Source organism: Cavia porcellus, unplaced genomic scaffold, assembly GCF_034190915.1.
Source record: "Cavia porcellus strain 051 isolate PalLab524CR breed Dunkin Hartley unplaced genomic scaffold, mCavPor4.1 scaffold_4, whole genome shotgun sequence".
NCBI lineage: Eukaryota > Metazoa > Chordata > Mammalia > Rodentia > Caviidae > Cavia > Cavia porcellus.
The window spans coordinates 42,987,692-43,014,408 of record NW_026947487.1 but is presented as its reverse complement, the minus strand read 5'-3'; the positions used below and the strand labels follow the sequence as shown (position 1 = coordinate 43,014,408).

Here is a 26,717-nt window from a genome sequence, read left to right as displayed (position 1 = left end):
CAGAAAATGAAACATTGAGCTTGAACTCATCAGCATCACGAAGTCAACAAGTGACCTAGCAGATATTCATAAAGGACAGTGCAAAGAAGACTAAGCAATCTGGGACTTAATTATCAAGTATCTAACTTCCTGGGCCTTCTACCTTGTGGGTGATCTCCATGAACAGTACACAGGCTTTTAAAATTGTGAGCTTCCAGTGGACTTTTAGAAATGTTTATACTTCTTATATGAATGCTCTCTCTCTCTCTGCAAAAAATCAAGGATGTCGGATGAGCTCTTTTAAAATGATAGCTCAATATTTAAACTCACTAAGAACATTTCTGTTTTGCTTCATCAGTAGGGAAGACATTTTAGTGTCTTCCCAATCACCAATGTATTGAAACCATGAAACAATTACAAAAGAATAAGGGATATTTTAGTTAAGTCCCTCTGTGATCAGTCATCAAATACTGTCTTAATAGTGCTGAATTTGAAGAGGTAGATAAAATACAGCTTATAAAATATTTGTGTGGCTTTGCTGAGATGAGAAGGCATCTCAATGGATCTATATCACCAGCATGAAAGTTTGAGTGGATATTACCAAGCAGGGTTTGTGCATTAATGGATTCCACAGCAAAACAGAGCTTTTAAAGGGCAGGCTAGGAAGGTCTCACTCGCTTTTATACTCCTGATGTCCAGGGTGGGACTGGGCACACAGGAGGCATTTGTAGCTGCTGGTGGATGGATAGAAGATGAATGAATAGGCAATCACTGAGGACACAATGCTACAGTGCTGGCATCAACCCAAGACTGACTTCCAGACTTCACAGTGAGCAATGGAGTCATAAAAGAGTCCCTTGGACAAGATACCTGTACATCTCTGTACATTTTCAGAGCCTTAAAGATTCAGAAGGAGCCAATAAAAATGCATATCCCTCTCTATATTCCAGTTTTTTTTTTTCATGTTATATAGTGCTTCAAGGAAAACTACTCCAGGGCAGGTCCAGAATCACTCAGGGGAGGGAAACGTGGCAGACAAATATTCTGCCAGAGGCAAAAGTCCAGTCTTGGTAGATTTATTAGAAATCTCCTTCCGTGGTTACAGGACCCTGTGTTCTCAGAAGGTAATTAAAGAAAATTTCACCATCTCCTTAAAGAAAACTTACTATTCATTTAAAAATACAAAATCAAGTGGGATTTCCTAAAAGTATGGCCAAGCTAAGGAAGCGTGCCTGTTCCTATCAATGACAGAGAGGGAGGGAGACAGAGACTGCCTGATTTGTGGTGCCTCTGCACACTAGGTAAGCAGTCCACCACTGGGCTACCACCCGAGCCCCTCTGATTTTTCTTTTATCTCCAGCTTTCTTGCTCTGTCACACACACAACTTTTTCTCTCCCCGTTGGATTGCTTCTCCTTCCATCTCTCTCCTGTTTATTTTTTCCCCTCATCTTTTCTCTGCTACTCCACAGTGCTTCATGGCAGCCAGCACTGTCACAGATTCACCGACCTTGGATGAGCATAAAAACTGGGGAGATTTTGACTGAAGCAAACTGCACAAGGCTGAGGCACTTTTGTATATGTTTGGTTCAACTGAATTTGGTGTTTAATCATAATAGTGATTACTGACATCCAAAGCAAATACTTTTGGCTTCTGATGAACACAGGGTATCGGATAAAAGGTAATTAGTTAATTGGTTGAAACAGTTGTAATTATACATCTTAATAAATGTCCACTTTTGAGAACTTTCTTGGACCTAACTCATGACTATTTATAGATTGTATCAGAAGATAATTAGTGATACATGCAAAGACTTCAGCTAATCTTATTCATTCTTTTAGAGGAATACTGGTCTGCGGGAGGGTAGTAGCCACACTGTATTTGACTCATTTTCAAATGAATTTTTATTTGCACAGAAGAAGTATGTACTGAAGTTCTGGGAGAAAGTTCTCAAATATGACAGCTAATTTCTGTCTTGAGCGAGTAAGATTGGTTGTAACATAATAATAAGTAGCACCTTACAGAGTAGTTCTACTAAATTACTGTTTTTCCCTGTTGTTAACATAAAATTTACATCCCAAACTCTAATTTCTCCATTTTCAGTGACATCTTTCTGCTTCTGGCTCGTTTCAGTCTAATATTTTCCACTTTGTTAAAATTTAAAAGTTTTTTTCATCTACTGTCTAATGTATGAAAGATACCACTTAAAATACTAATAATTTATGTTCATATGAAAAGCAGTAACAAAAGCCTCACTAGGACACTGACCAGGGCCCACACTGACCACTCAGAACACATGGATAGAATCCATGAATGGAAATTTCCGATTTGAGTCCACTGTTTCTCGTCACATGAGTCCACGCCAGGTGCGAAGACTCCCATGAGTATCCCAATAAGGCTTTGAGCACAGCCCCTTCTCTGCCCTAAGTCCAGCCTCTCTGAAATCCAACTGCCTTGGGGGAGTCTTGAGGGTCATTTCTGATGCTTTCATACTGAGAGAGGAATCCAGCTCTCCGGTGATCTAAAATTCCCAAGGTCATTCTAGAGTAACCATATTTGCTCAGGAAGGATATTTCTGAAAGTATCTGCTGCTTCCCAGACCTAGTCTAATTCATTACAAACCAAAACAACAATAACAAAAAAAGCCTTTAATGTTTTGCCAAAAGCAATATAAATGAAATGACTAGATAGCCTTAAAAGTTTTTGTCCCTAACCCTCAAGTGATTAGATGGGGAAATAGTGGTTTAGACATCATTGGAAAGGCATCTCTGATACATTTTCATCAGACAAAAGCTGCCCCTCAGATGACCCATTGCCCGGATATGCTGTGTGTTTGAGGAAGTCACTTTGCCCACGGGGCCGGATATCCCACTCTGCTCCATGCATCTTCTGCCTGCCTTTCAAAGTGGGAATGCAAAGCTGGTATATCCACGGAGGGGAATGGTAGCAGGAACAATGGGAAATTCTTATGCTTCTTTGAGAGTTAGGGCCTCTTTCTCTACCCCACATCCAGAACTTTCTACTCTCAGCTTGCTGTTGAGATCCTGAGATCACTTCTGTTGCTTTCACAGTGACGGGAGGGTTGTCCACAGATCACATACAGTCTACATGTCATCCAACTTCTGACTGTCTTTATTTCTTTTTTTTTCTCTACCATGGGATATAAATGAGGAAGGAGGTAACGGGACATGAGAAGCAGGCTTTTTAAAATTCCTGGTCCTGTCCCTGGTGCTATATAAGTATTTAAAACAAAAATATATTTCAGAGTGGTATGTGTTTATTCTGGAAGAGGAGCTATGGGACCATGCTTGCTCAGCAGCTGCCAGAAAAGAAGGGAAAACATCCTACAAAACAGAATGGAAAGGACCCATGAGACCCAGGGGGGAAAAAGTAGGCAGAGCGGCCTACAAGAAAGAGGGTGGTGTGCAGGGTTTTGGTGGCTACCCAGGAATGGGCCCCAGATTTTATCCTCCTGCTTTTCACTTGCCAGTCTTGACTCCACACTATCCTTCGCAAAACTTTCCTGACCAAATTCCAGTTAGAGAATTCACCAACGATTAAGGATCATCTCCTTCTGGCAGGCAGTGGAGGGGAAGAAATTCTCAGTAACACTGGAAGTTTGGGAAAGGCATGGCCTTCTGATGCCTTTTTTGAATCTCAAAGAAATCAAAGCACCCATGAACAAGGATGGAGTCTGGCCTGTACTTAGCATGGTATTATCCTTGACTACTATCATGAGCACTGCACTCCGGGTAGTGCATCGTTAGAGCGCATTGGAAACAGAACTGAACTAAAGATTCCCGGCTTAGTGCACTGTTCAATACATTCAAAGAACACTGTGGAGAATTCACCTTTAAAACATCATGTTCTGATTCACGTTTTCAAGGTCCACATGTACGGTGTATCTCTAGATGAGCCTGGAGTCTTAACCATCAACACTGTTGCTGCCATTACAGGAAAACTGAGTACCAAATCATGTGACCAAGGAACACTTTCAAAGTGCTTGTGTGTGTGTGTGTGTGTGTGTGTGTGTGTGTGCACCTGAGCCCTGAAGGGGACTTTTGGGTAAGAACATATAATCCAAGAAAAAATTTTCTAACCCTTTAAAACCTAGTTTATGTAGCATAATATTGAGACTTATTTTGTTGCATAAATGGGCAGTATCTTTCTCTATTTTGTTGACATCAAAACATCTTAAGTCTTTTAAAGGCAATTAACTAGCAACTCTTCAAGAATTACAGATAGCCAAGCAGTGTGGTGCACACATGTAATCTCAGGACTCAGGAGACTGAGACAGGAGGATCACTGTAAGTTTGCGATCATCCTGGGCTACAAAGTGAGTTCAAGTCCAACCTGAACTCCATAGTGAAACCCTGTCTCAAAAAGACAAAAGACTTTTAGAATTAAATAAATAAAGAACATTAATACACATGCAAATTCAAAGTATCCAAGAAAAATTAAGGCAAAAATAACTTTAAAAATCGGTTTGTGCAGCAACTGTAAAGAAATTTTAAAAACACTCATTTATACAGTATGGAGCTTTTTAATATGGAATTTTGGTCACAGTAATAAACTGAAGATTCAGGTCAAGAAAAAAATCACAGAAACAAGCTCTTGTTGAATTTAACATAAAATCCCCAGTTCTGTTCAATGCCCTTTTTTGTATCTGCTACCATTATGTTAGATTTAAAATCCTGGGCACATTTTGGCCACAGTATCTTTTTTAACAGTGGAGTAGAATGCATAATTCATCCTGTAAAAAACTGGCTTTTAAGGCATTGAAGGCAGAAAAGCAGCCCAATGTTAAAATTCAGTAAAAGGAACAGTCAGATTAAAGTTATGTACCAGACATGGAAATACAACTTTGTGCATTATTGTCACCTTGCATACTTTTCAGATTGGTAAGGGGACACTTTCATGTCACAGATTTTCCAGCACAATTAGTTTTTCTCCATTTTTTTAGTTGTGTGTGTGTGTGTGTGTGTGTGTGTGTGTGTGTATGTGTGTGGTGTCAGAGAAAGGCAGAGGCAGAGGCATGCGAGAGAGAGGTCAACAGAACTATTTAATTGTGTGTAAAATTACAGTGCAAAGGAATATTAAAAAAGATCACTTCAGTGGGATTTGACAAGTTTTGTCTGTGCTGCCACCATGACCTTTCTGAGCTTTAGTTTCTCTGCTTTTGTTACACTGGCATCCCTGAAATATGGTGGTTCCTCAAACCAGGCTACCACCCATCCTTCTCAGTAATGCCCCAGGAATAGATATCTAAGTGGAAACCAGGGAGGAAAAGGAAGAGAGAAAGACAGCTTCCAGATTCTTTTACTTCTTTACTACAAAGCTCCGTGGTTTCTTTCAGCACCCCCACTAACTTTCTGAGATGAGCCTTTTCACACATTAATTAATTAGACTCTCCCAACTACTTGCAGGTGTGCCACCCCCTCCTGTAATGCCCAGGAGAACAGGGACTTGTTTCCATTGCTGTATTCCCAAATGGGGCGGCAGAGTGGGCTCCTAATACACATTTGTGGAGAAGAGGTAGGCAGATACGTTGCCCCTCGTAAGTACTAGGCTTGTGTTAAGGCGTGGCATATCAGAACGAATAGATCCTGCTTCTAAGAGTCTTAGTTTTACAGAGGAGGTGTTCACATTTGTATCTGATTTAGGAAAAGAAAATTCTTAAGAAGAAACAGCAACAATAAAGAGTTTTTATCATAAAAATAATTTTATGAGATTTAATAAAATAAAATTTAGGTAAAATCAGCCACATTCGACAACCCCTGATCCTCTCTTTTTTTGCAAAATATCTATGCAGGCCATCATTTTAAAAAATTGTGGCAAAGTGAATGTAACATAAAACACACCACTTTTACGATTTTCAAGCATGTAGTTCTGTCACATTGTTAATACGTGCACCTCACCGTGCAGGTCACCGCCAGCTGTCTGCAGAACTTTTCATCTGAACTGAACCTCTGTACCCTTTAAATTCTATCTCCCTTTTCCATTCTTACCATTCTTGATTCCTTCTCCTTCTTACCCTCTCTTCTGCCCTTCCAACTTTTAGTTTCAAAGTGGGATCTCTGACTTTCTGTGTTTGCACCTGAATCATTATTAATATCATGGCTTGCTTTCTAATTTAGCGTGTGGTTTTACTTAAAGCCAATTAAGTTTCTATTTTTCTCCTGCCAGCTGGCAAAGCATTCGTTCTTAGCCAGTGGTATTTATTTAATTCACCTGACACTGATAGGAAGGTGAGGTTCATGGGGATAGTAGAGAAAAATGGTATCTCTTTTAAAAAAACTTATTGTTGTTTTAAAAACAAGCAGTCCTGGGTAAGAGAAAACTCCTTCTAGTAGATTCTTTTCAGCCAGAACTGCCCGCCAGTTTATCACCCTTGGCGGGGTGAAGTAGTGCCCCCTAACCCCTATGTTTCTAGCTTTTGCTCCCTTAATTAAATTTGAATTCCTTTATTGATCTCACCAACCAACTATGTTTTCAGGTCATTTTTGATATTGAATTTGTTTTTTCAATAAGCACCTCTACTAGAACATATGTGTCTTATGTCTTATGTTGTTAAAACTTTTAAAACCAGCAGTAAACGCAGTAGCTAGGAGTTTTCAGAGAGCCAGATAAAGAGGTTTATCACAATCCTATGTTGATTATAAGCTTCAATCTAATTCAAATATATGAAGGGAACAGGATTTGTATGCAGGAGAGCCTGAGGCCTAAGCCTGTCCAGCCACCTCCTACTTCTCTGAATTTTAAGCAAATTACCTCTCATCTGGAAGATGCATAAGTCACTTACAGAGCTATGTTGACTATTAAATGAAATAATGCCTATAAAGTCTCATATGCAATACTGGACTTTGATAAATGAATGGCATCTTTAGGATAGGCTCTTATTTAAGAATACAGAATCTTAAATCAGATTTAGTTTCAGTTTCCAATAAATATGAATTCAAATGATATTACTGTGCATTTAAATATAAGACTGTGATACTCCCTCTGTTGGAAATAAACTTGGATTTGATGAGATTAAGATTTTTAAAAATGTAAAATGCACTTCTTTCTTTACATGTATATCTTGTCATTGATGACTAATTTACACTCAGTTTCTCTGATGTTTTCATTAAAGTTTTGACTGTCAGTTCATATCACTGATTTTTCAAACTAAAATCTTGCGATGCAATGTCACAGGTAACATTTACTGCCTGCTGGTCAGTGTTTACTTGTTGAAGAAAGTTAACATCCTGCAAGTGGCAGAATCCCCCCTTCCCTAGTTAAACCCCCACTTCCAGGCTTACTAGGCAGGTTACTATGTGTAAGTCAGGCAACATCCTTCATTTGGAGTCTTCTTCTTTTTAATGGGAATTCAAAATTGTTCCTACTCAGAGGGCAGTGTATTCAGTAATAGGCACTTACTGATGGTAGTATATATGTACATGTAACACATATGGAAATATTAAACTGTTTTAATTTTCTAGTCTAAGCCGCCAATGTGGTACTTTGACGAGATGGTATTTATTCATAATCAGAGAGCAGTGCTTAGAGTAAATGACTACGGGCAATTCTTGACATCCATTGTTTAATAACCACCCGTGTGGCGACTTCCAAGCCTCCACCTAACTCCTTATGCCCCACGTACGGAGCAGGGAGAAGGAGGGGCCTTGCCACTTATTCTTCACAAATGAACAAAAACTGCAAACCTAACCAACCCTCAAAATACTTCTGTCCAAAGCCAACTGAAACGGTGGACTTTGTAAATACACTTCTTGGATTTCTCTTTTCACTTCTTTCCTTGTTCAAGGTCCAGGCTTAAAATTGCAGATGTCAAAGAAAAGCCACAAAAGAATATAACCAATGGGAGCCAGTTACCCAACTCCTTCACTCCTGAATTGTCATAACTAAAGTAGTTCTCTGGCCCAGGATAAACATGGCAAATACGGAATGAGTGATTAATGACCAGTTAATGAAGCTAACTGGAAAACAACCTGGTGGGGAAAAAAAAGGCATCACATTTAATTCTCTGAACATCTTGTGTCCTGAAATATCTTTCTAGATTTTGAGGAAGCAAAGTTATTGATTGTTGAGAAGAAGGAGAAGAAGAAGGAGAAGGAGGAGGAGGAGGAGGAGGAGGAGGAGGAAAAGGAGAAGGAGGTGAAGAAGAAGAAGAAGAAGAAGAAGAAGAAGAAGAAGAAGAAGAAGAAGAAGAAGAAGAGTGAGTATGTTCATATGTTCCAGCCTGTGAACTGTGGGCTGGTGGAGGCAGAGGCCTAGCCTGGTCCCTTACACAGTGGTGAGTTAGTCTCTTAGCCTCTCTTCCTTCTCCTCCCGAAAAATCTGGGATCAGGAGCTTGGGGGGAAAGTGCTAAGTCTGGTTGTCACTTGGGAAAGTTTTTCAACCTCTTTCCATTGCAGTTTCCTTACCTGGGATGGGGATAATAATGATCCTTTACCGGGCCATTTCAGGTATCAGTGAGGGAATTCCCCTGAGGGGCCCAGGCACCGTGTCTGGCACATGGTAAGTTCAGTAGGAAAGGCAATGGTCTGAGTTACATCTATGCAGTCTATGTGCTCTGCAGTCCTTGGGGCCCTTCTGTGATCATTAGCATTGTTATTATTATTATTATTATTATTATTATTTTGGTACCAGAGATTGAACTAATGACCTCACGCTTGCCAGGCAAGCTCTTGTGCCATTGAACTAAACCCCGGCCCTCTTTCTGAGATGATTTAAGGTACTTTCTCAGGAACACAGTGGTGAAAATGCGAAGAGATTGTTGCTTGGTGAGACACAGATCAGTGTGTTCCAGGCCTGCTTCGGCTGGTGTTTATGTGAGCAGGGTTAACCTCTTCGCTGACCTGGGCTCCTATTCCGATTTCTAATGAAATGTGCACGTCACTGTTATTATGTTACTAAGGAGGTCTGGCATGGTGGTAGTGAGTTGTTCTTTTGACTTTCTAGTTGATACTGTTTGGTTCAGACCTACAATGCCCGATGCACCTGTGACTGGGGAAAAGAAGTAACATTTTCAATGATCAGTTTAATGAAGCTGCTTCCAGAGGTCCCTGTACTTTAAAAAAAAAAATAGGTCTGTATTTGATTATACAAACCTTATTAACATGAGCTCTGGGATCTTTGGATCCAGAACAAGGGGACTGATGATAAGAATAATGTCATTTCATCACTGAAAGTAAAACAAACAGCACCAAATCCCCCAGCATGCTATACATGATGCTCAGGCATGATGGATTCTAATTGTTAGAAGAGATACAAGTTTTCATAAACTGATGTCACAAAAGGCCAGCTAACAAATTTGTTCCAGTACAAATCAAGGTGGAGATGGGTTTTTGTCTAAGAACCACTCTTTATGAAGGTCACTAGGAAAGATGTCTAAGGCGGTTGTGTGGCCGGGAAGAGGAAGGTGCTGAGATCTACCTGCATTGTAGAGGTCGATACAGCCTCTGGGTAGGCAAAGGAGCACAAAGGATCAAGAATCCTCTCTGAATCTTTGTGGCTCATGATTGCTCACCCCTTCTCCCTGGTTTTCTCTTCTCTCCATCCTAATCTCATCCCTTCATTGATGAAGTAGCTCTCTTGGCAGTGATCTTGAACTCCTCTTCCCGCTCTGTCTACACGGCAGGCTGGTGTTTCCGAGCCTCTCATTCTGTGATACTGGTCCTGTTTTCATTCTGCTGTTTGAGGCCCTCTTACCTAGTCAACTACATTTTGTAAGACCGCCCACTACACCCTCTGTTTCTCAGTCTCTGGTGTCTCTCTACATCACTGGTGGCACGGCCACGGCCAGCTGTTCAATTCACACAAGCTGCAACGTCCCCTCTTCACATCTGATGTCACAGCTGCTTTGTCTGCCTGAGCTAAAGTCTGGGTCTGAGTCTGAAACTTTTTTCTAAGCTACATACACTGTTGGGAAGAATGTAAGATATGAGGAAAAGCACCGACTTTGCTATGGTCGCCCAAAGGCCCAGGTGCAGTTTGGTGGTCTTGGGAGCTGGTGGAACTTTTAAGAAGTGGGACCTAGTGGAAGGAAGTTAGGTCACTGGGAGAGTATCCTTGAGGAGGATTATTGCCTGGCCCCTTCCTTCTGTCTTCTGTTTCCTGATTACCATGAAGTGAGCAAGATCCTCCACCATGTGCTCCCACCATGTTACACTGTTTTTCCACAGATTTCAAAGCAATGGGCCAACTGACTATAGACTGGGAGCCAACACTAACCTTTTCTCTTTTTATGTTGACTGTCTCATGCATTTTATCACAGCAACAGAAAGCAAAGCAACCCAGGCTTCATGGGCAGACAGACTTGGGGTCAAATGCAGACTGCATTAGTGCTGTGACTAAATTTGAACTTAGATTTTTTTTACATGTAAAAGGGAAAATAGAATCTATCTAATACAGTTAAATGTGATAGCATTTAAAGTTGAACAATGGTGCCTTTATAATGTTCAGTCCCCTTTTTACTTTATCTCACTCTCTTCTCTGCACTTCAAATTCTAAACTAGTCCTTGCCTGTGTTTTGGTTTATACCCAGATGTCCTCCACAGCCTCATGTTCTCATTATTGTTCACTTGGAAAGTAACTGGATTATGGGGGCTCATCACTGACTTCTATTAAAAGGGTTCTGGTTATAAGATGTGCATCACCTGGGGTGTGGCTGGGAGGGCGTGTCTCCCTCCCCAGCTCCTCCCTGTACACTGTCTACTGCCAGGGCACCAGACACGAGCAGCTTCCCCTCCGCCTCGGCCCTGTGCCATGATGTCCAACTTTGGACTGAAACCTCTACAAACTCTGAGTCAAAATAAACTCCTCTTTTTATTTGTAGGTGTTAGGCATTCATCACAGTGATGGAGAAAGTGGCTAGGACACTTGTCCTTATCTAATTCTTACAGGTCCCTCAGAGCTATGTCCCCAGTCACTTTAGGGATGACACTGGTCTTGTCATGGAGTTTATTTCCCATGAAGTGATGTTTGTGTATTAGACTTGTTTTATGGCCTATTCTGAGGAATTCACCTCTCTTGAGTAGGCAATGAATCCCTGAATATTTTTAGCACCCCTCCCCCAACTGGTGGCCCCTGGAATGATTAGCAGACTCAAACATATCTGGCCATGGAAATCACTGGCTCCTGTCATGTGGCCTGGAGGGGAGTCTAGGAGGAGCAGAGACCAAATCTGAAGCCAGTGTGTCTCTGACATAAGATGGCACCATATTGGGTGAGTGGAGCCCCAGCTGAGTTATTTCTCCTGCCGTGCACTTGTGTAGAAAGGCTGGCTACTTCCCTGAATAGGGCAGCAGCCGTGCATACAAGTGGGCAGCAGTGGCAAAGCATGGGTAGGTAAGTGCCCAGAGAGCACTCTGTTCATGGAAAATCTTAGGAAGGATGGGACCCTAGTCACCATCCACCCTTAGGAAGTGAGTTCCTGCTCTGCAGCTAGCCTCTTCATCCCTACAAATCTGGAGCTGGAAATAACACACACATAGGATGAACTTCATATTTGTTGCACTCAAAGGAGAAAGCCTAAAATTAGAGAAACGAAGCATAGTTGTACTACCATCAACAAAAGCCAAAATACTACAGGGACTATGACTTTTCAATCCAAAAGGTGGCCCCAAATCCCATCAAAATGCAAAAGAGGATGGAATTAGAGGTGTAATAAGTAGGACAATCCACCAGGCAGGAAGGCTCCACATAAGGACTCTTGACATTTTTCTCTTCAGCTGCACAAAATTGGAACTGATATTATGTCTTTAGGTGCTATATACAAAAGAATTCTGCCCAAGCTTCTCACCAAGAGGTGTAAATTATTCATGAAGATGAAAATGTACCAGATCACAACGCTTATATAACTTAGCCTTTCCTTAGAGAATCTGAAAATACATTTATTAATTAAACCTCCTGATAGTCCTGCAAAGGAGCTGCTTCTGAGGCAGGAAAATAAAAGGACTATTGTTTCATTTTCTGGCATCTTAGAAAGAAGTTTTTCTGACTCCATATTGCTTTTATAGGACCAAGTTCACCTAAGACTGGAAGAGCATCCCCTCTAAAAAAATGAACCCAGTTTTCCCAACCATACTAGCAAGTCTGGATTCTAATGCCACAGCCTTGCTGCATAGTGGAATTTAGACTCACACCGACAAGTAGCTCTAACGAATTGCTGAATGTGATTTTTGCTTTTGTTTTTGCAAGTAGGCTTCAATCTCATTGTTATCTCTCAGCCTGCCTTGTCTACAAAATATCTGATAGGGCAAAATTCTGCCTCCCAAGATCCAATCCTGAAACTTAGCATCCCTCCCCCCTCAAGACTCAGAATTTAAGCAAAAAAAAAAAAAAAAAAAATTTAGGGTGGAAATTTTTAGGGCTTTATCAGTGTACCACTGAGAAAGATGGTTTAGCCCTGGTACTGTTTGCAAGGACTGGATTCTGAGCAGGATTGATTTTGGCTTTTTGAAGACCATACTTGGGGCTCAGCTGCTTTCTACTCCCAGAAACGAGCAAACTTTGGGAAAGGAGTGTTTCATTTCGCAGTCTGAGAATCACAAGGAGAGGCCAGCCACTTTGTGGTGTATTTCAGGAGAGAGATCTGACAGGAGCCTACTCCTCCCACACTGGGGCCCTCCAGAACCAAGAGATTGTTTTCCTTGTGATACGAACACAGGCCCCAAAATGGGTCAAGTGGTGAATAGTGGGGAATGCTGAATGCCTCCTACATTTGTCTGAATATAGTCCCAACAGATGGCACTGAATAATAGATATTTTATAAAATGCTGAGATGCAAGAGAGATGAAGTAAACTATGACCTTCTCTTTCTGCATTTCTTGGTTATCACAGGTTAATTTACATATCCAGGAACCTGTATACAAAATGGGTTTGAGTTTTGTGTTCACATTCACAGGTGAGGAATAAACAAAGCAGCGTGCTTTGGAGACTTTCTCTTCTCCTTAGTAATAACAGAGGGCCAGATGAAGTGTGACGGCCATTGTGGTTACCTGTCATTATGTTATTTTTCTGATAAGGTATTGTTGAAATTGATTATATTTACAGAAAACTTGCATCAGGCAGTGTGGAAAATGGAATTTTCCAACTTATCAAATATTCTAATAGATAGAGTTGTGCATATAATACATTATCAACTAATTTTCAGTAACTCTTCCAAGGCCAACCCTTGGTTGGACGGAGGAAAGTTCAAAAGATGTGACAAGGCCTTGAGGTTAATTGTAAATACGAATCAGCACTTTTTGGTGATGTGGTTAATGTGCTGGGTGACACAGGGCCAGAAATATTACCTGACTTCATCAGCTTTAAGGCACTGCTTAGAGTATCTCCATAGAGATTCCCAATATCCAATCTGTAAGGATTTTTCTCCCTGGCATACACAAACCAGAATGAACTGGGTAGATAATGGCTGTCCTGTCCAGAGCTGCAATGTGTATTTCTTAGTCTGAAGGACTTTGTCTCTCAGGCACAGGCCCGGGGGGCTTGCAGCTCTGGTAGGTGTAAGTGTCACTGTCTCAGGCAGCGGGAAGCCATATACTGGTGTCAGGACACCAGAGGTCAGTGACACCACCTAGCTGCTGTCCTGGGAGGGACTGCGTTCAGGTCCCAAGAGAACATTTCCTTTCATGTCAGCCCACATCTCTCTTTCTGCCGCCCGACATTTATTTGGACAGCCTTAGCTCCAGTAGGAGATCATGCCCATGTTTCTCCTTGGTTCAAGTTACACTCCCAGTGTAATGGGCAAGACAAAGCAGGCCACTGGTCAGCTGCCCCTGTCCTGGTTTAGGCTCTTGTTAAGGCCACTTAATGGCCTCTGCAGATTCTTCTCTCACAAATCCATCTGCTCAGTCTTCCTAAGTGCTATTTCTATCACTGTTATGCTAAAAAACCCTACAATGGCCACACAGGCTGGACCCTTTAATCCAGCTCTGTGGTGTTGCACAGTGGGAGCCAAACCTACCTTAGAGCTACTCCTGCAAATGGGGTTTTCCTTCAGCTCAATTTTATACGCCCCCACCTTTGCCTACTTGCACTTATCTTTCTGTCTAATGAGGATGCCTTACAGGACGGGCAGACAATCCTTGAAGAATTCACAGGATAGAAAAACGTAACTTTAGCTGGTGGCAGGGGACTGGGGACAGACTCAGCATACAAATTGTGTTTTAATTGAGCTTCTAAAGATGGCATAGAGTGAACTGAATAATATCTGTATATAAGTGAAGGAACTAAAAATATATTTATTTGGAAAATTATTTTCCTTCTTTGAAATATAATGTAATTTTGAAATAAAAATATTAAAGCAGTCGTAGCACAAAGTAGTAGTACAATCATTCAAGTTATAGGAATTTTAATCTGCATTCTCATTTTATTTGGTACAATTTCTCATATGAAAAATTAGCGAAGCCATATACCAAGCTGGCTATCTCTGCCTCTTTCAATGCATACTCTGATTTTTTTTATTACAGGTATCTATAAATTTATACATTCCTTTTTTGGTTAGTGGTGGAAGTTGACTGATTTACAGTTTACCATTATTTTATGATTTTCCTTCTTACCAAGCTATTTGTGAGACTAAAAGAAACTAGGAACCAAGTCTATGACAAAAGAAACCCATGAACTAGTTTCACTAAGACTAATGGCTGACTTTCCTAGGTTACCTTCTAGAGAAATTATTTTTACTGATTGCAATAAAAATAGAACTAATGAAATCAGCTCTATGGTTTCAAAGTATGATGTGGCTATTACAGAACCAGCTGGCAGATAGATTCAAATTCAGTTCATCTCCCTGCTACTTGATCCTCCTTAGTTTGAACTGCATTAGCAAGACTGCTTCCTTTCCTCCTATAGCAGTGGAGTTTGGTACTTTTGTGTCTCGCTGGATAGATGGTTTTACTTCAGGAAAAATTACTTCTATGTTCCTAGTTATAGAAAGAGGTAGTATACCACGTGGTTAGGATCGAGGCTTAGACCAGACTGCCTGGGTTTAAACTATAGCAAAACTGTTTATTAGCAATGTGGTCTTGGATAAAGTAATTAACCTTTGCTTTACTTTGACCATTTGTAAAATGATAACAGGAAAAACCGTACCTGTCTCATAAAAGTATTATGGGGATTAAATGGGTATTTATGCTATACATATGTATTCTCTCATATAATCTATAATGGAGTAAAATATTAAAGAGACTACTTAGACTCATACCTGATACATAAATGGTTAATAATAGTAATAATATTAGGTGTAATTTGTGCATCAAAATCCAAAGACTTACTTGAAATAGGAAATAGCTCTTAACAAATTTATTCATATCTATTCCAAGAGCTAAACAATCAAGATTAAAAAAAAAAACCCCTCATATTCTGCTTTTATTTCATTTGTTTACTTAACTTAGATTATGCTTTTATTTAATTTCAAGTCACCGGTGTAAGTTTGGTTAAAACCTGTATAAGTGACCAAACCTGAGGGTAAAGTCGTGGATTGAATGCACGTTCCTGGGCTTCCCATAGGGTAATATGTAAAGAACACTGGCCTAGGGACATTACCATGGGAAGTTTTAGTTTATTTTCTTTCTGCTATGAATATCTGGTGTCTATGACAAGTACTTATGAGTTTGAAATAGCTAAGCTGACAATCTGAGTTGATTAAATTAGCAAAAACAAAACAAAACAGAAAACTGTGAAAAGCCCCAAACCCAAGTGCAGTCTGGGAAGAAGACAGATGGCTCAGGGAAGGACAAGGAGGCAAGATGCTTATTATCCCACGAGCTCTGCAGTCTTTAGCTATACTCTCTGTTCTGCTCATGTTTACCTTTTTGATCACTGCTTGGGCATCACATAATAGTCACGGATCTTTGAAGTCATCTAGTTTTATGCTTCCTTTCACAGATGAGAAAGTGAGATTCATTGTGAGGAAAAGACTTTTTGCAATTTACATAAACTGCTTTGAGTTTATTTATTTATTTACTTTTGATTTTTTGAGACAGGATCTCAGCATGTAATTCAGGCTGGCCTTGAACTCCATGCAATCCTCCTGCCTCAGCCTCTGAGTGCTGGAATTACAGCCATGTGCCACTGCACCCAGCCTAATTTGAGTTTAAAGGGTAAAATCTTTTTTTTTTTTTTTTTTTTTTTTGTCTTTTTCATTTTATCGGTACCAGGGATCGAACTCACGACTGCCTGCTTGCAAGGCAGGCGCTTATGCCACTGAGGTAAATCCCCAGCCCCTAAAGGGTAAAATCTTAACAAGATAACTTTTTCACTATCATTAGCAACCTCTGCTTCCTATTCTTGAGTGGTAAAAGAATACCTAAGTTCTTTTGTAAATGTTTTGCTCTCTGAAACTTCTTCATAATATCTAAGAATGTACAACTGAACATTGAAGTTTACAATAGTTTTTTTGGTGGTTTTCATGCAAGCAGACTTTCATTAAGAGTTGCTGAAAGAGTTTTTCATCATTTACATGTGATGCAGCAGCAACTATTAACTGACAAACTACAACCTGAAGTTAAACTTGTTGCTTTTCCCACCGCACTCTCCTTTCAGGTGGGGTGTTTTAGCCTGAATGGTCCACACTCTATACCCTGCCTCTTTCACCTACACAAATGTACCTGTGTGCTTGCAATTCCTTCATCAAGTGGAGGCAAAGAATCACTACGCTGGAGAAGTATATATGATGCATTACCAAATGTTCATAATGTATCTTAAATATTTATCCTAAGTATTTCTTTATCCTCTCTTGGAAGAGATCTCTAGGCATCAGAGATGCTCAACTTGCTAGAAAGTACAGGTAAATTTTTACTGTGATAAATACTACTAGGTATAGTATTACACCTCAAATTTATTTTCATACGAAGGGACTTTGTAACACAAATGGGTGAAAAATTACATAAACATGGTGAGTAGAGAGGCAGGACTTAGACTAAAAGAAACAAGTATGCAGCTCCCCTAAAAAGAATGAGCAAATGACACGAGGTCATTGAACCTGGTAAGGAAAGGATGCAAGCAGTCCCTCTCCCCTTTCCCGTCACGTGACTTAGGAAACAACCTCCCCGGCTAACGAGCACATTTGTTTTAGTACTAGTTTGGGAGCTGAGTCGACTTTCCTCAGAGGAAAGCCTGGCATTTCTGGGGTACGCAGGGAAGAGCTGAGGACCTGTCAGTGCATGGTTTGTGTCTGCCTCTGCACTGTCCCTTGGCCTGTCCTTACTCCCTCCTAGATCCCTCCTGCTGTGTCACCGTAGGAGTTGCCCTGAGATTTGACTTCTATTCCCACCTTCCAGTCCACTCGCATCTCTCCACTTAGTGATGACACCTAGGGCACTGTGGCTCATCCTCAGCTGAGTGTGAGTCAGCCCTTCCAGTCAGAAGGACGCTACCTGGCCATCTGTGCCTTGACGTGATTTCCCCTACTGCTCGACTTACCATTGTCCCTAATAGCCTGGCCCTTCCCTCCGAGTCTTCTCTCATATCTTTCTTCATCTTTCATTAGCACAGTTGATTTCATTTAAAAAAGCGAAACGAAATGAAACAAAACATAAAACTAAACAAGGAACCAAAATTGCTCTTCTATGAAGGGAGGGCATGCGCAATAATGTGTTTTATTAGGCGAGGTGACAGCTTATGCTCGGTCATCTCACATCCGTGTCCTCGTGACAGGCGCACAGAGAGGGAAGCTGGTCAGCAGGGTCAGGGGCACAATCAGCTTGTGACCACAGAGTGGGAAATAGTCATCTGGCTCTCACTAGGAAGTGTCACATCCGTGGTCTCATTGGCACATGCATTAAACCAACAGAGTTAAACTCTCCTAATCAGTAATATCCAGCCTTTGTGAACACAGGGGTATGTCACTCTCTTTCCAGGATGGCTGGGCTTTTACACCAGCCTCTGGGCAGACTGTCCAGTTGGGACTGAGTGAGTCTCGTGGCACCTATGCCCAAAATCAGATTTAATAGGAATTATTCAGACCTCAAATTTGGAAACTTAGGAAAAAAGGGAGCCTTTTCCAAGATAGTATTTTGCTTTCAACCATAAGATGATCAGCTCTGAATCAAAGCAGAGCCATTTCTGAAGCACCCATGGGTCTGCTTCTATAATTTTTATGCAGCAATTCACAAACCACTGGATAAGTAATGCTGTACTAAAAGGAATTTAAGCCTGTCAGGTTAATTACACAATATTAGGTACGAAAACAAACAGTGCAACACAAAACATAGCTACATCATTATTTGCAGTAAATGTTAACTCTAAATAAGTGCAACCTGTCCATAAATGCTTGCTATAAACTAATTAAAAAAATAAAATTTGATGGATAAACATGAAAAAAAAATTCTCACTGAGAATTTTTTTTTTAAATATCAGCACTCATTTAGAGTTTGGGATTTGTGAAAGAAAGCTTTAAAAGGAGCAAACCTGATTGGCTGTGGCTGTTGCTGCGAAGGGGACACTTGTTGCAGGAGTTGTTGCTGCAGAGACAGTGGCGGACGTAGCGCTGTGCATCATGGGTACTTTCAGGAGGGGAACCATGGGAGCAATGAACAGGAGGGTGTAGCATTATGGTAATAGAAGTGGTATTTTGGCATGGTGAATATCAGAGCAGCAAGCCATCATGGGTTAAACCAGCAGATGGCATGCAATCACAATGCAAAGCAAGGAAGCATGGGAGAGAAATAAAAAAGGGAAAATAGCTTATTACAAGTACAATTAAAGGAAGTTTTAAAACATAATCAGTGATTCCCAGAAAGGCCAAAGCAGATTACTTTGGTTGATATATTTACAAACATTTTATTTCTGACAATAGCTCCCTTCCCAGTTGAGAGTGTACAGTGAATATAATTAATAGCTGTTTCTAAAAATATGATTGGCAATAGCCAATGATGAATATGTCACAATCAAATGTAGAATATTCATAAATGCTAAAATATTTGTAGGCCTAATTTGGGATAGAATGTCCTATGGAATTAATTGTAGTTAAATTGAGTTTTTTTCAATTTTGCATTACTCAAATGTACTAGAATTACTGTGAACTGTGTTTTTTTTTTGATCAATAAACTGTGGAGCAGAAATCATGGCCTTGATGTAAAACAGTCAGACAAGTTTTACCAAGGCTTATTTTTATGGGTTCTAAGGAGAACTAATCCATATGTCCTGAAGACAGATTTTTGTACCAGCACATTGAAATGTGTGAGGCTAGCTATAGGATATTAAAATTTAATATCTAAGGGAATGTGAAGGTACAAAAAAATCCACAAATTTGTACTTAAAAATATTAAGTAAGGCAGCTCAGACATTTGGTTTCAAAATACATCCATGTATAATTAAAAAAAATACTTCTGGGAAACTCTGATAACTCTAACACACAGCAAAGAGGAGATAAAGGCACACCACTATGAAACTTTAAAACATTGATGAAATTAGCCTGCCTCTCTGATTTTCTTATGCTATACCAGATAAACTATAAAGAGAAACAAAACACAAATTATTAAAAAGCAGACTCATACTTGTGGTCTTATGTTTTTGTAGTGATTGTCTTAGCACAAGAGGTCACATTAAAACTGTCATTTTCTTAAATATATACGTACATTGTAAAGAAAAACCTGTATGTTAACTCTAAAGCCAAATAAGCTTTCAGATCTATTTCCTAAAGCATTTCTACCATCTCTGAAATAAATTTCAAACAAATGAAGGTACTGTACATCATATAAAAGACAAATAAAAAAGGTTGAAACCTACCAATACTGGTAGCGGGTGTCATGCACAAAACTGACCCTGAAGTCATGCAATGGTGGGTGGAAAAGTGAATAAAGGGAAAGAAACAGGTTAGCGGTTTAGAGTTAACATTCAAAGTGAGATTGAAGCACAATCAGAAATAAGTAGGGTTAGTTAACACAGTTTTTCAGGGCCGTTCACATCGTCAGTACAGACACAAATATAGCTGACTTAGTTTAAGCCAATAATATTCCAAGGTTACTCTCAGACAACTTTTCACACTTTCTATTCATATACATCAACGTGATTCTAATCAGAACGATGTGTGATAATGCCATGGTGCCTTCCTCTAAGAACTCAATGGATTTCCAGACATTATCAAATGAATCCTCCAAGGTGGGGAGTATTTTACAGATGAAAAATCTGAGGCATAGTAACTCCTCCAAGGTCATGCATGGTGTGAGGCAAGGGCAAGGCTGGAAACAGGACTGTGTCCTAAATCCAGATCTTACAGTCACTAGATTATGCTGCACTTACTGCATTAAAAGTTTGTCTGAATACAGACAAATTATAAGGCAAAGTATTAAAAAATTGATTTGATTATAAACTGCGAAAACCAGAAATGTAGGAGGATGGAGCTCCGGGGCAGAATGGCCTACCTGCGTCTGTGATCTACTTTCTGTTCTGAGATTCACTGTAATAAAGGGGTGGCGCTCAGCAAGGAAGTCTATACACTGTCGAGCCAAATTAATGCAAAACGGGCTGAATCAGGACTCAGGCATGGGGATATTTTCAGTTACATAAAGTGATAGCTGACAGAGCCCCTTGGCAGAACTCCTAGGAACTCCTGAGTTGGTACTTAAATAGGCAGGGAGGATGTTTCAGCTTTCCTGTAGGGACACCTGCCTTACGTATGGGTGGTCTTATAACGTACGTGGATCAGAACACACTGATCGTGATGGAAATGTGTGTTGTGAAGAGCCAGAAAAGAAAGGACTTACAGCTTTGGGGGTTATCTGCTGCTGCTTCACTTCCTTAAAATGCAATCTGCATAATATATGGATCTGATAACTGATGGCTAGGTGTGATGCAGGTGTCAGAGAACTAATTTTTAGTGAGCATAGGTGTAAACACTGAAGCTCTCAGACCTGGCTTCTGAGATACTAGGTGATAAACGTGAAGTCTGTCCGTCTTCATTTTCTGCTGAGCTCTTCGTATCAGAGGAAGACTTCCTACTCCTTCTGTACTTGGACCAGGCTACATTCCCTAACTGGGAAAAGGGCTGTTTAACTGGGCTGCCGTGAGACTCTTCCACAAACATGTGCCAGTCCACCCAACTCTGCACACACATACACACTCACGCCTCCAAACTGCTCTCTCCAGAATTGTCTCTCACCTTCACAGACTTCTGAACATTACCCATGCAGAGATGTTCACATCCTTGCCCCTAATTGTTGCTTACTTCTCTCCAATTTGGTTTCATTTTTACCTCTCCACTCAAACTATGAATGTCAATCATCAAAAATTTTCATGCTGCCACACCGAGAGGCTGAGGCAAGCCCAAGTCCAACCTAATAACTTAGTGACTTAGTGATACCCAGGCTTGAAAATTTGGGAAAAAAAAAAAAAAAAAAAGAGGAGGAGGAGGAAAAAGAGGAGGACGAGGAAGAGGGGGAGAAAAGAAAGCTGAAAATACAGCTGAGTAGGATGGTCCTGGATTTAATCCTCAGTACTGGGAAAAAAAAATAAAGCAAACAAAACTTCACACTGCTGCAATTGGTAGAAACTCTTGCACCCCAATCTATTGTTCCTGGGTCGCAGCAGCACTTCACACTTGCCAATAATCCTCGATAATAAATGACTGGCTTCCCTTAGACTTGTGATCACATACACACACACACACACACACACACACGCACACGCACACGCACATGCACACGCACACACACACATAGTCCTATTTTTCCTGGCAACTCCCTTTTGTTTGCTTTGTCTGTACTCTCCCTTCCTTGAGCTCTGAATCTTTACTTGCTGGAAGTTTTCAGACTCAGTTCTGGGTTCTTTTCATCTTCTCTATTTGTTTTCCTGGTGTGTCATTCAATACATGGATTTAAATACCATCTATGAGCTCATGGCTTCCACATTTATGTTTCCTGCCGAGATCTCTCCTCCAAGCCCAGGCCTTCTCCTAAAGGCTCGCCTGGCTTTTTGGGCCTCCCATTCAGTAAGGTAAAATTTTATCTCAAATACTTAGCAGACATTACTGCCCATGGAGACTACTAACCTGAACAAAAGTTATGTCTGACGCTACTTGCCCTTGTGACACTTTCCTGATTCACCAATAAGCCAAAGCAATCCTATTTCTGAAATGCAATCTGCATTCATCTGTGCTGCTGCTTCTCAAGTCCTGGTTACTACCATCTCTAATCCTGGCTACGTGACAACACCGACAGGTCTTCCTACCCCCAGCCCCAGTCATTCTCCAATCTGCTGACAGAGTCACCATCACTATGTGCTTGGTCACTCCCTGCTGTAAACCACCTGCTGGCTTCTACTGCTTGTAGGGTGAAGAGCTTTGAGGCCCTAACTCCGACTTCCTTTCCACGCTGTCCCACACCTCTCTTCCCCGGCACCAGCATCCAGACAGATGAGCCTTTCACTGCTTTGCATGCAACATGTAACTGTTCTGTCCTACTTTTGAGTTTCCCACAAGCTGTCCCCTCTGCTGAGAATAATCATCACCCTCTCTTTTCATCTTCCAGGTCTCAAGGTACCTGGTACTTCTTCAGAAAACTTTTCTACTGTCCTTTCACCTACCTCCTTAAGTCAGGGAAATCAGTTTTCTATTTTAATCTCATTGAATTCATTATATTCTCGATCACAGTACTCTAAAAACTTTTAATTATATATTTGTGTGGTTATCTGTTGAGCACGCATCTCTCCTCCTGTCCTGTAAAGTCAGAAAGGCAGAGATCTTGTCCCCCTCAGCCTACGGCTCAGATAGTAGGTGATTCATGTGTTGGATGTATGTGCTTAGCCATCAGTAAGAGGTGTGGGGGACAATGTGTTCCTAAAATTCACTGAAGCCCCCAAACTTCTGGATGATTTCATTTAAAAGTTAACCATGGCCGGATTCAAAGTCACCGCTACAAAAACTGCCTCATTCTCTTGAGTTCCAAAGCGGACAGGCTTTCTTGGAGAACTTTTCCATGTTACATACCCTATCATCATCTGAGTGACAACCAATAGCAGCTCCTGCAGCCACTGTGGATTAAGGTGGTTATATCACTTCGCTTCTAGTTCTAGAGGTGGTGAAATGGCCAACCCAATTCACAGGATAAGCCTTTCTATCTGGCCCAAGAGGGATGTGAGTACTGGAAAAACATAGCTTTTGCAGGTGAGTGGCTCTTACCTAATGCCAGGGTTTGGTCCAGCTCTGCAAGCTACACCTCTGCCATCTTCCCCTCTACTCTCTCCCATGAACGCTTTGTACTACAGCAATGAACAACTTCCTGTTCTTCCCATCCCTGCCTAAGATGCTCTTCCCCCAAGAGTAAAATCTCAGTTCTCTTTCAAAGTTTCAGGCAAGTGTTTCCTGTGGGCAGCCTTCTTCCAGCACATCCTTTGCAACCACCACCCGTGTACTACTGGAAGGCAGAACGCATTGTCTCTCTTTCTTTCCTTCACTTTCATACGGTTGTCCTCAGACCCTCAGCCCATCCTGAATGCTGTGCATTGTATGTGGTTTCCACCTACTCGTATGTCAGTTCCCTCCTATTTTCATCACTGGCTCTGGAACCCAGAAGATACTATGTGTTCAAGACATGTTTGCTGAGACCAGATACATTATATTGTGGTTGTGTAGATACAGTTTCTACTGATCACTGATAACTGTTTCAACAGGTTGCGTGATGCCTTTATGTAACAGGTATGGTTTCTCATCATTAGGCAATATCCAGGTTAGCATGCTCCCCTGTGTGACTTGTTTTGTGCTTCTAAAGTAATGAAATAAGTCAGCAAAGGACTCTGTGGGTTGCCATTGTCCTGACCAGCCCAGGCCTTTTGTTCGGACACTAATTCCATGAACAAAGCCTTCTCAAATATTTTCTGATGCAGTTGCACAAATCCTTTAGCTCTAGTGCATGAGCCAGAATTATCCTGTAATTTCAATAATTTTATATGTCACATTGCAGTGTGGATGCAGCCTCAGTTTTTCCATCTGTAAAATGCAAATAATTATTGTTGCCACTAACAAAACTGCAACATCTTGAAGAATGAGATAATATCTATAAAAACACTTGCAGTAACTCAGAATAAACCTGTCAGAGAAATGCCAAGAATTATTTAGCTGTTATTTTTGTAACTATGTGTGGTTTTGCCACTTTCCTAATATAGCAAAGAAAAACTAACTACTTGGTTAAAATAATCCCTATTGAAAAAAAAAAAAGGAAAAATCCCACCTATTGCAAATGTGGTAAGCTATCAGTGAGTGCAATAATTATCCTAGTATGGTTTTGGAGGAGAATCTGTGTTTTATGTGATATTAATGTCCTTATAGCCTGAGGCAGATTCCCATTGTATCAATGGGAGAGTTTTTGTAGTCTAGCAAAAGCTTCCCTATGAACGCTAATAAAGGATAACCTCTAGGAGAGGAAAAAATATGTGTTTTGCTTCATATTTATGATAACTGCTTATGTAAAACATTTCCAGAAAAATAGGAAATTTGTTCATGTAAAAATTAAGGACCCACCACCTACAAAGTTAAAAAAATTCTTTTTGAACATCATTTGACATGCAGAGGTTTAAAAACAACCATTATTAATGATGAATATTATCATTATAATTTTAAAAATAAGATTGAAAATGTGGCTTATAAAAAGAAATTCTGAAACAAAAACTTGACCTAACAGGAACACTGAAATTTCTGTTACGGATTTCAGTAGGAGAAAGAGTATGTTAATTTCCTTTTAATAAAATTATTTTCTCTTTCATCATTTAAGAGAAATGTAAACATTTATTCAAAGTTTAAATATAATTTCAGAATACAACATCCACATGTCTTTGCACTATGATCTTTATCTCCCACAATTTAATTCTGATTCTCAGAATTCAGAGGCTGGGACCCACCTTGATTTCCAAAGCCCATTTCGTATGAGGGTGGCCAGCTCACTTGAGCTGTCCGAGAGAATCCACCAGAGGGCAGAAGTGCACAACCACAGGCAACTAATACCTAATATGGTCCATAATATGCTTCATCGCGAGAACCAGGCTATTGATTTGGATATTATTCATCCTGGCTTTGGAAATATTTGAATGGTTTCCAGATAAAGTACTTTTAAGTGAAGATTCTTTCAGCGATTTAACCAATCAGGTATTATTGGCCGGGAGTGTTAAACATGCATTAGAGGGCTTCAGAGCCTTTTGTGAGGTTCCCTGGGCGTTCCCAGAAGACAGTAAAGGCATTAAGACCTATTTTTCCAAAGCAAGTTTGTCTCTTTATGCTTCCCCCCTCAGTATATTCTTCTTTAGTTTTTTTGTTCCTTAATGTAGTGGTCAAGAGGTCTACAATGTGACACTTGCAGAAGGCATATAGGACCTCAGGGTAAGTTGACCTTCTAGAAATTATTTAATGATTGTATTATTCTTAAGTAGGATCCAAGTACAAACATTGCTATGCCATAACAGCACGGAATGTCACTGGCTTAGGTTATAATAGGGCAAAAGTTAAATTACTGAATTAGAGTCCCTTTACAAGTCTATGAGTTTCTTTTTAAGTTCAGGACTAAGTTAAGAAAATTAAAATTTTCTTACATAATTTACATTTTTCATATAGCAAATATAGTTATTTCCTTGTTACTAATTCATGTAAGATTATGTTGTAACAAAAAATATCAAGGACATTTGTTTAACTCTGTCTAGTCTTAACTCTTGATTTGCTAGGAATTTAAAAGAATGAACAATTCATTGGAAATGTCCAATCTTATGGATTAGGATCAGTGAGCTCTTTTTAAGAAAATTACTATTTATCTGCATTCACTTTCACTCACTATCATGGGATGAGGACTTTTGACTTTGAAAGAAAAAGCTCAGAGAATGGTCTTCCTGTCAAGGTTTAAGTCACCTGCTGCTTCTGACACTGCCCACCAAGTGAAGAGCACAGTGGAGTTTTGGTCACTGCTGTGTATCCTGTGTGTCTGTCTGAGTCTGTGGCCAGCAAAGTGGCCAAAGGGGCAGAACTGATGACTTCTGCTTTTATTTCTTCACCTGTAATAATCTGTTTCCTTACAGTTTTAAAAAATGTACTTTTATCTGATTCTTTTTTTTTCTTTTTTTTTTTGAGACCCCTGTGGACTCCATATGCGGAACCCGAATGTGTGGTGCTATGTACATAAAGGGACTAGCATGGGGACCTTGCTTCTGTATCTTCTCTCAGCTGTGCCACCTTGGAAGGTCACTTCTCATGGAGGGGGGGCCTCAGTTTTCTCATCTGTAAAACATCTGGATGAAGAGACCACTAAGGATCCTTTAACCTCTGATTTTATGATTCATAGAATTGATCTTGGTGAAACAATACGTTAATGTACCTCATACCATCAGTCATTGGCTAAGAGCTCCATAGCGTTGTGAACTTGGTGAAAGTTGAGGAAGATGGAAAAAGAGATAGAATGGATATAAAAATATGAGTACAGGATTGCTTTAATTTGGATAGCTTTTTTTTTAGTGCTCTGAATAGAAATAGAAAAAAGTTAGTATTTACTGGAATTGATATTTTTAGATCATTCGGTGTTAGAGACAAATTGTCAATTGTCACACGTAAAAGGTCTTATTTACATAAACAATTTTACAGGCCTTGTCTGAATAAAAGAAAAAACCAGAACCCCTCACTGCTCTCCACCTCTCAGAGGTTGAGTCTGTCACTCGGCCTTGTCAAATATTTGGCTTTAGAATCCTAGATCTTTGGCTGTATCAAAGCAGGTCGAGCTGTCTAGATATCTATGCCAATGATACGTTTCAGGCTCTATTGTACC

At 40.3% G+C, this 26,717-nt stretch overlaps 1 protein-coding gene across 10 annotated transcripts in view; it reads right to left on the bottom strand.

Moving 5' to 3' along the window:
* Mbnl2 (muscleblind like splicing regulator 2) overlaps positions 1–26,717 on the bottom strand; it is a 156,636-nt gene that overhangs the window by 7,109 nt on the left and 122,810 nt on the right. For 3 of the 10 annotated variants that reach the window (XM_063246952.1, XM_003477532.5, XM_005007163.4), the window contains one exon: positions 18,394–18,488. The exons of 3 other annotated variants lie outside the window; for them this stretch is intronic. In XM_063246952.1, the coding sequence (XP_063103022.1) occupies positions 18,394–18,488 (95 nt within the window). Of the gene's footprint in view, positions 1–18,393; positions 18,489–19,713; positions 19,750–26,717 lie in introns of all 10 variants that reach the window. 4 more of the 10 variants (XM_005007159.4, XM_005007161.4, XM_023560641.2 and 1 more) reach the window with 2 other exon arrangements.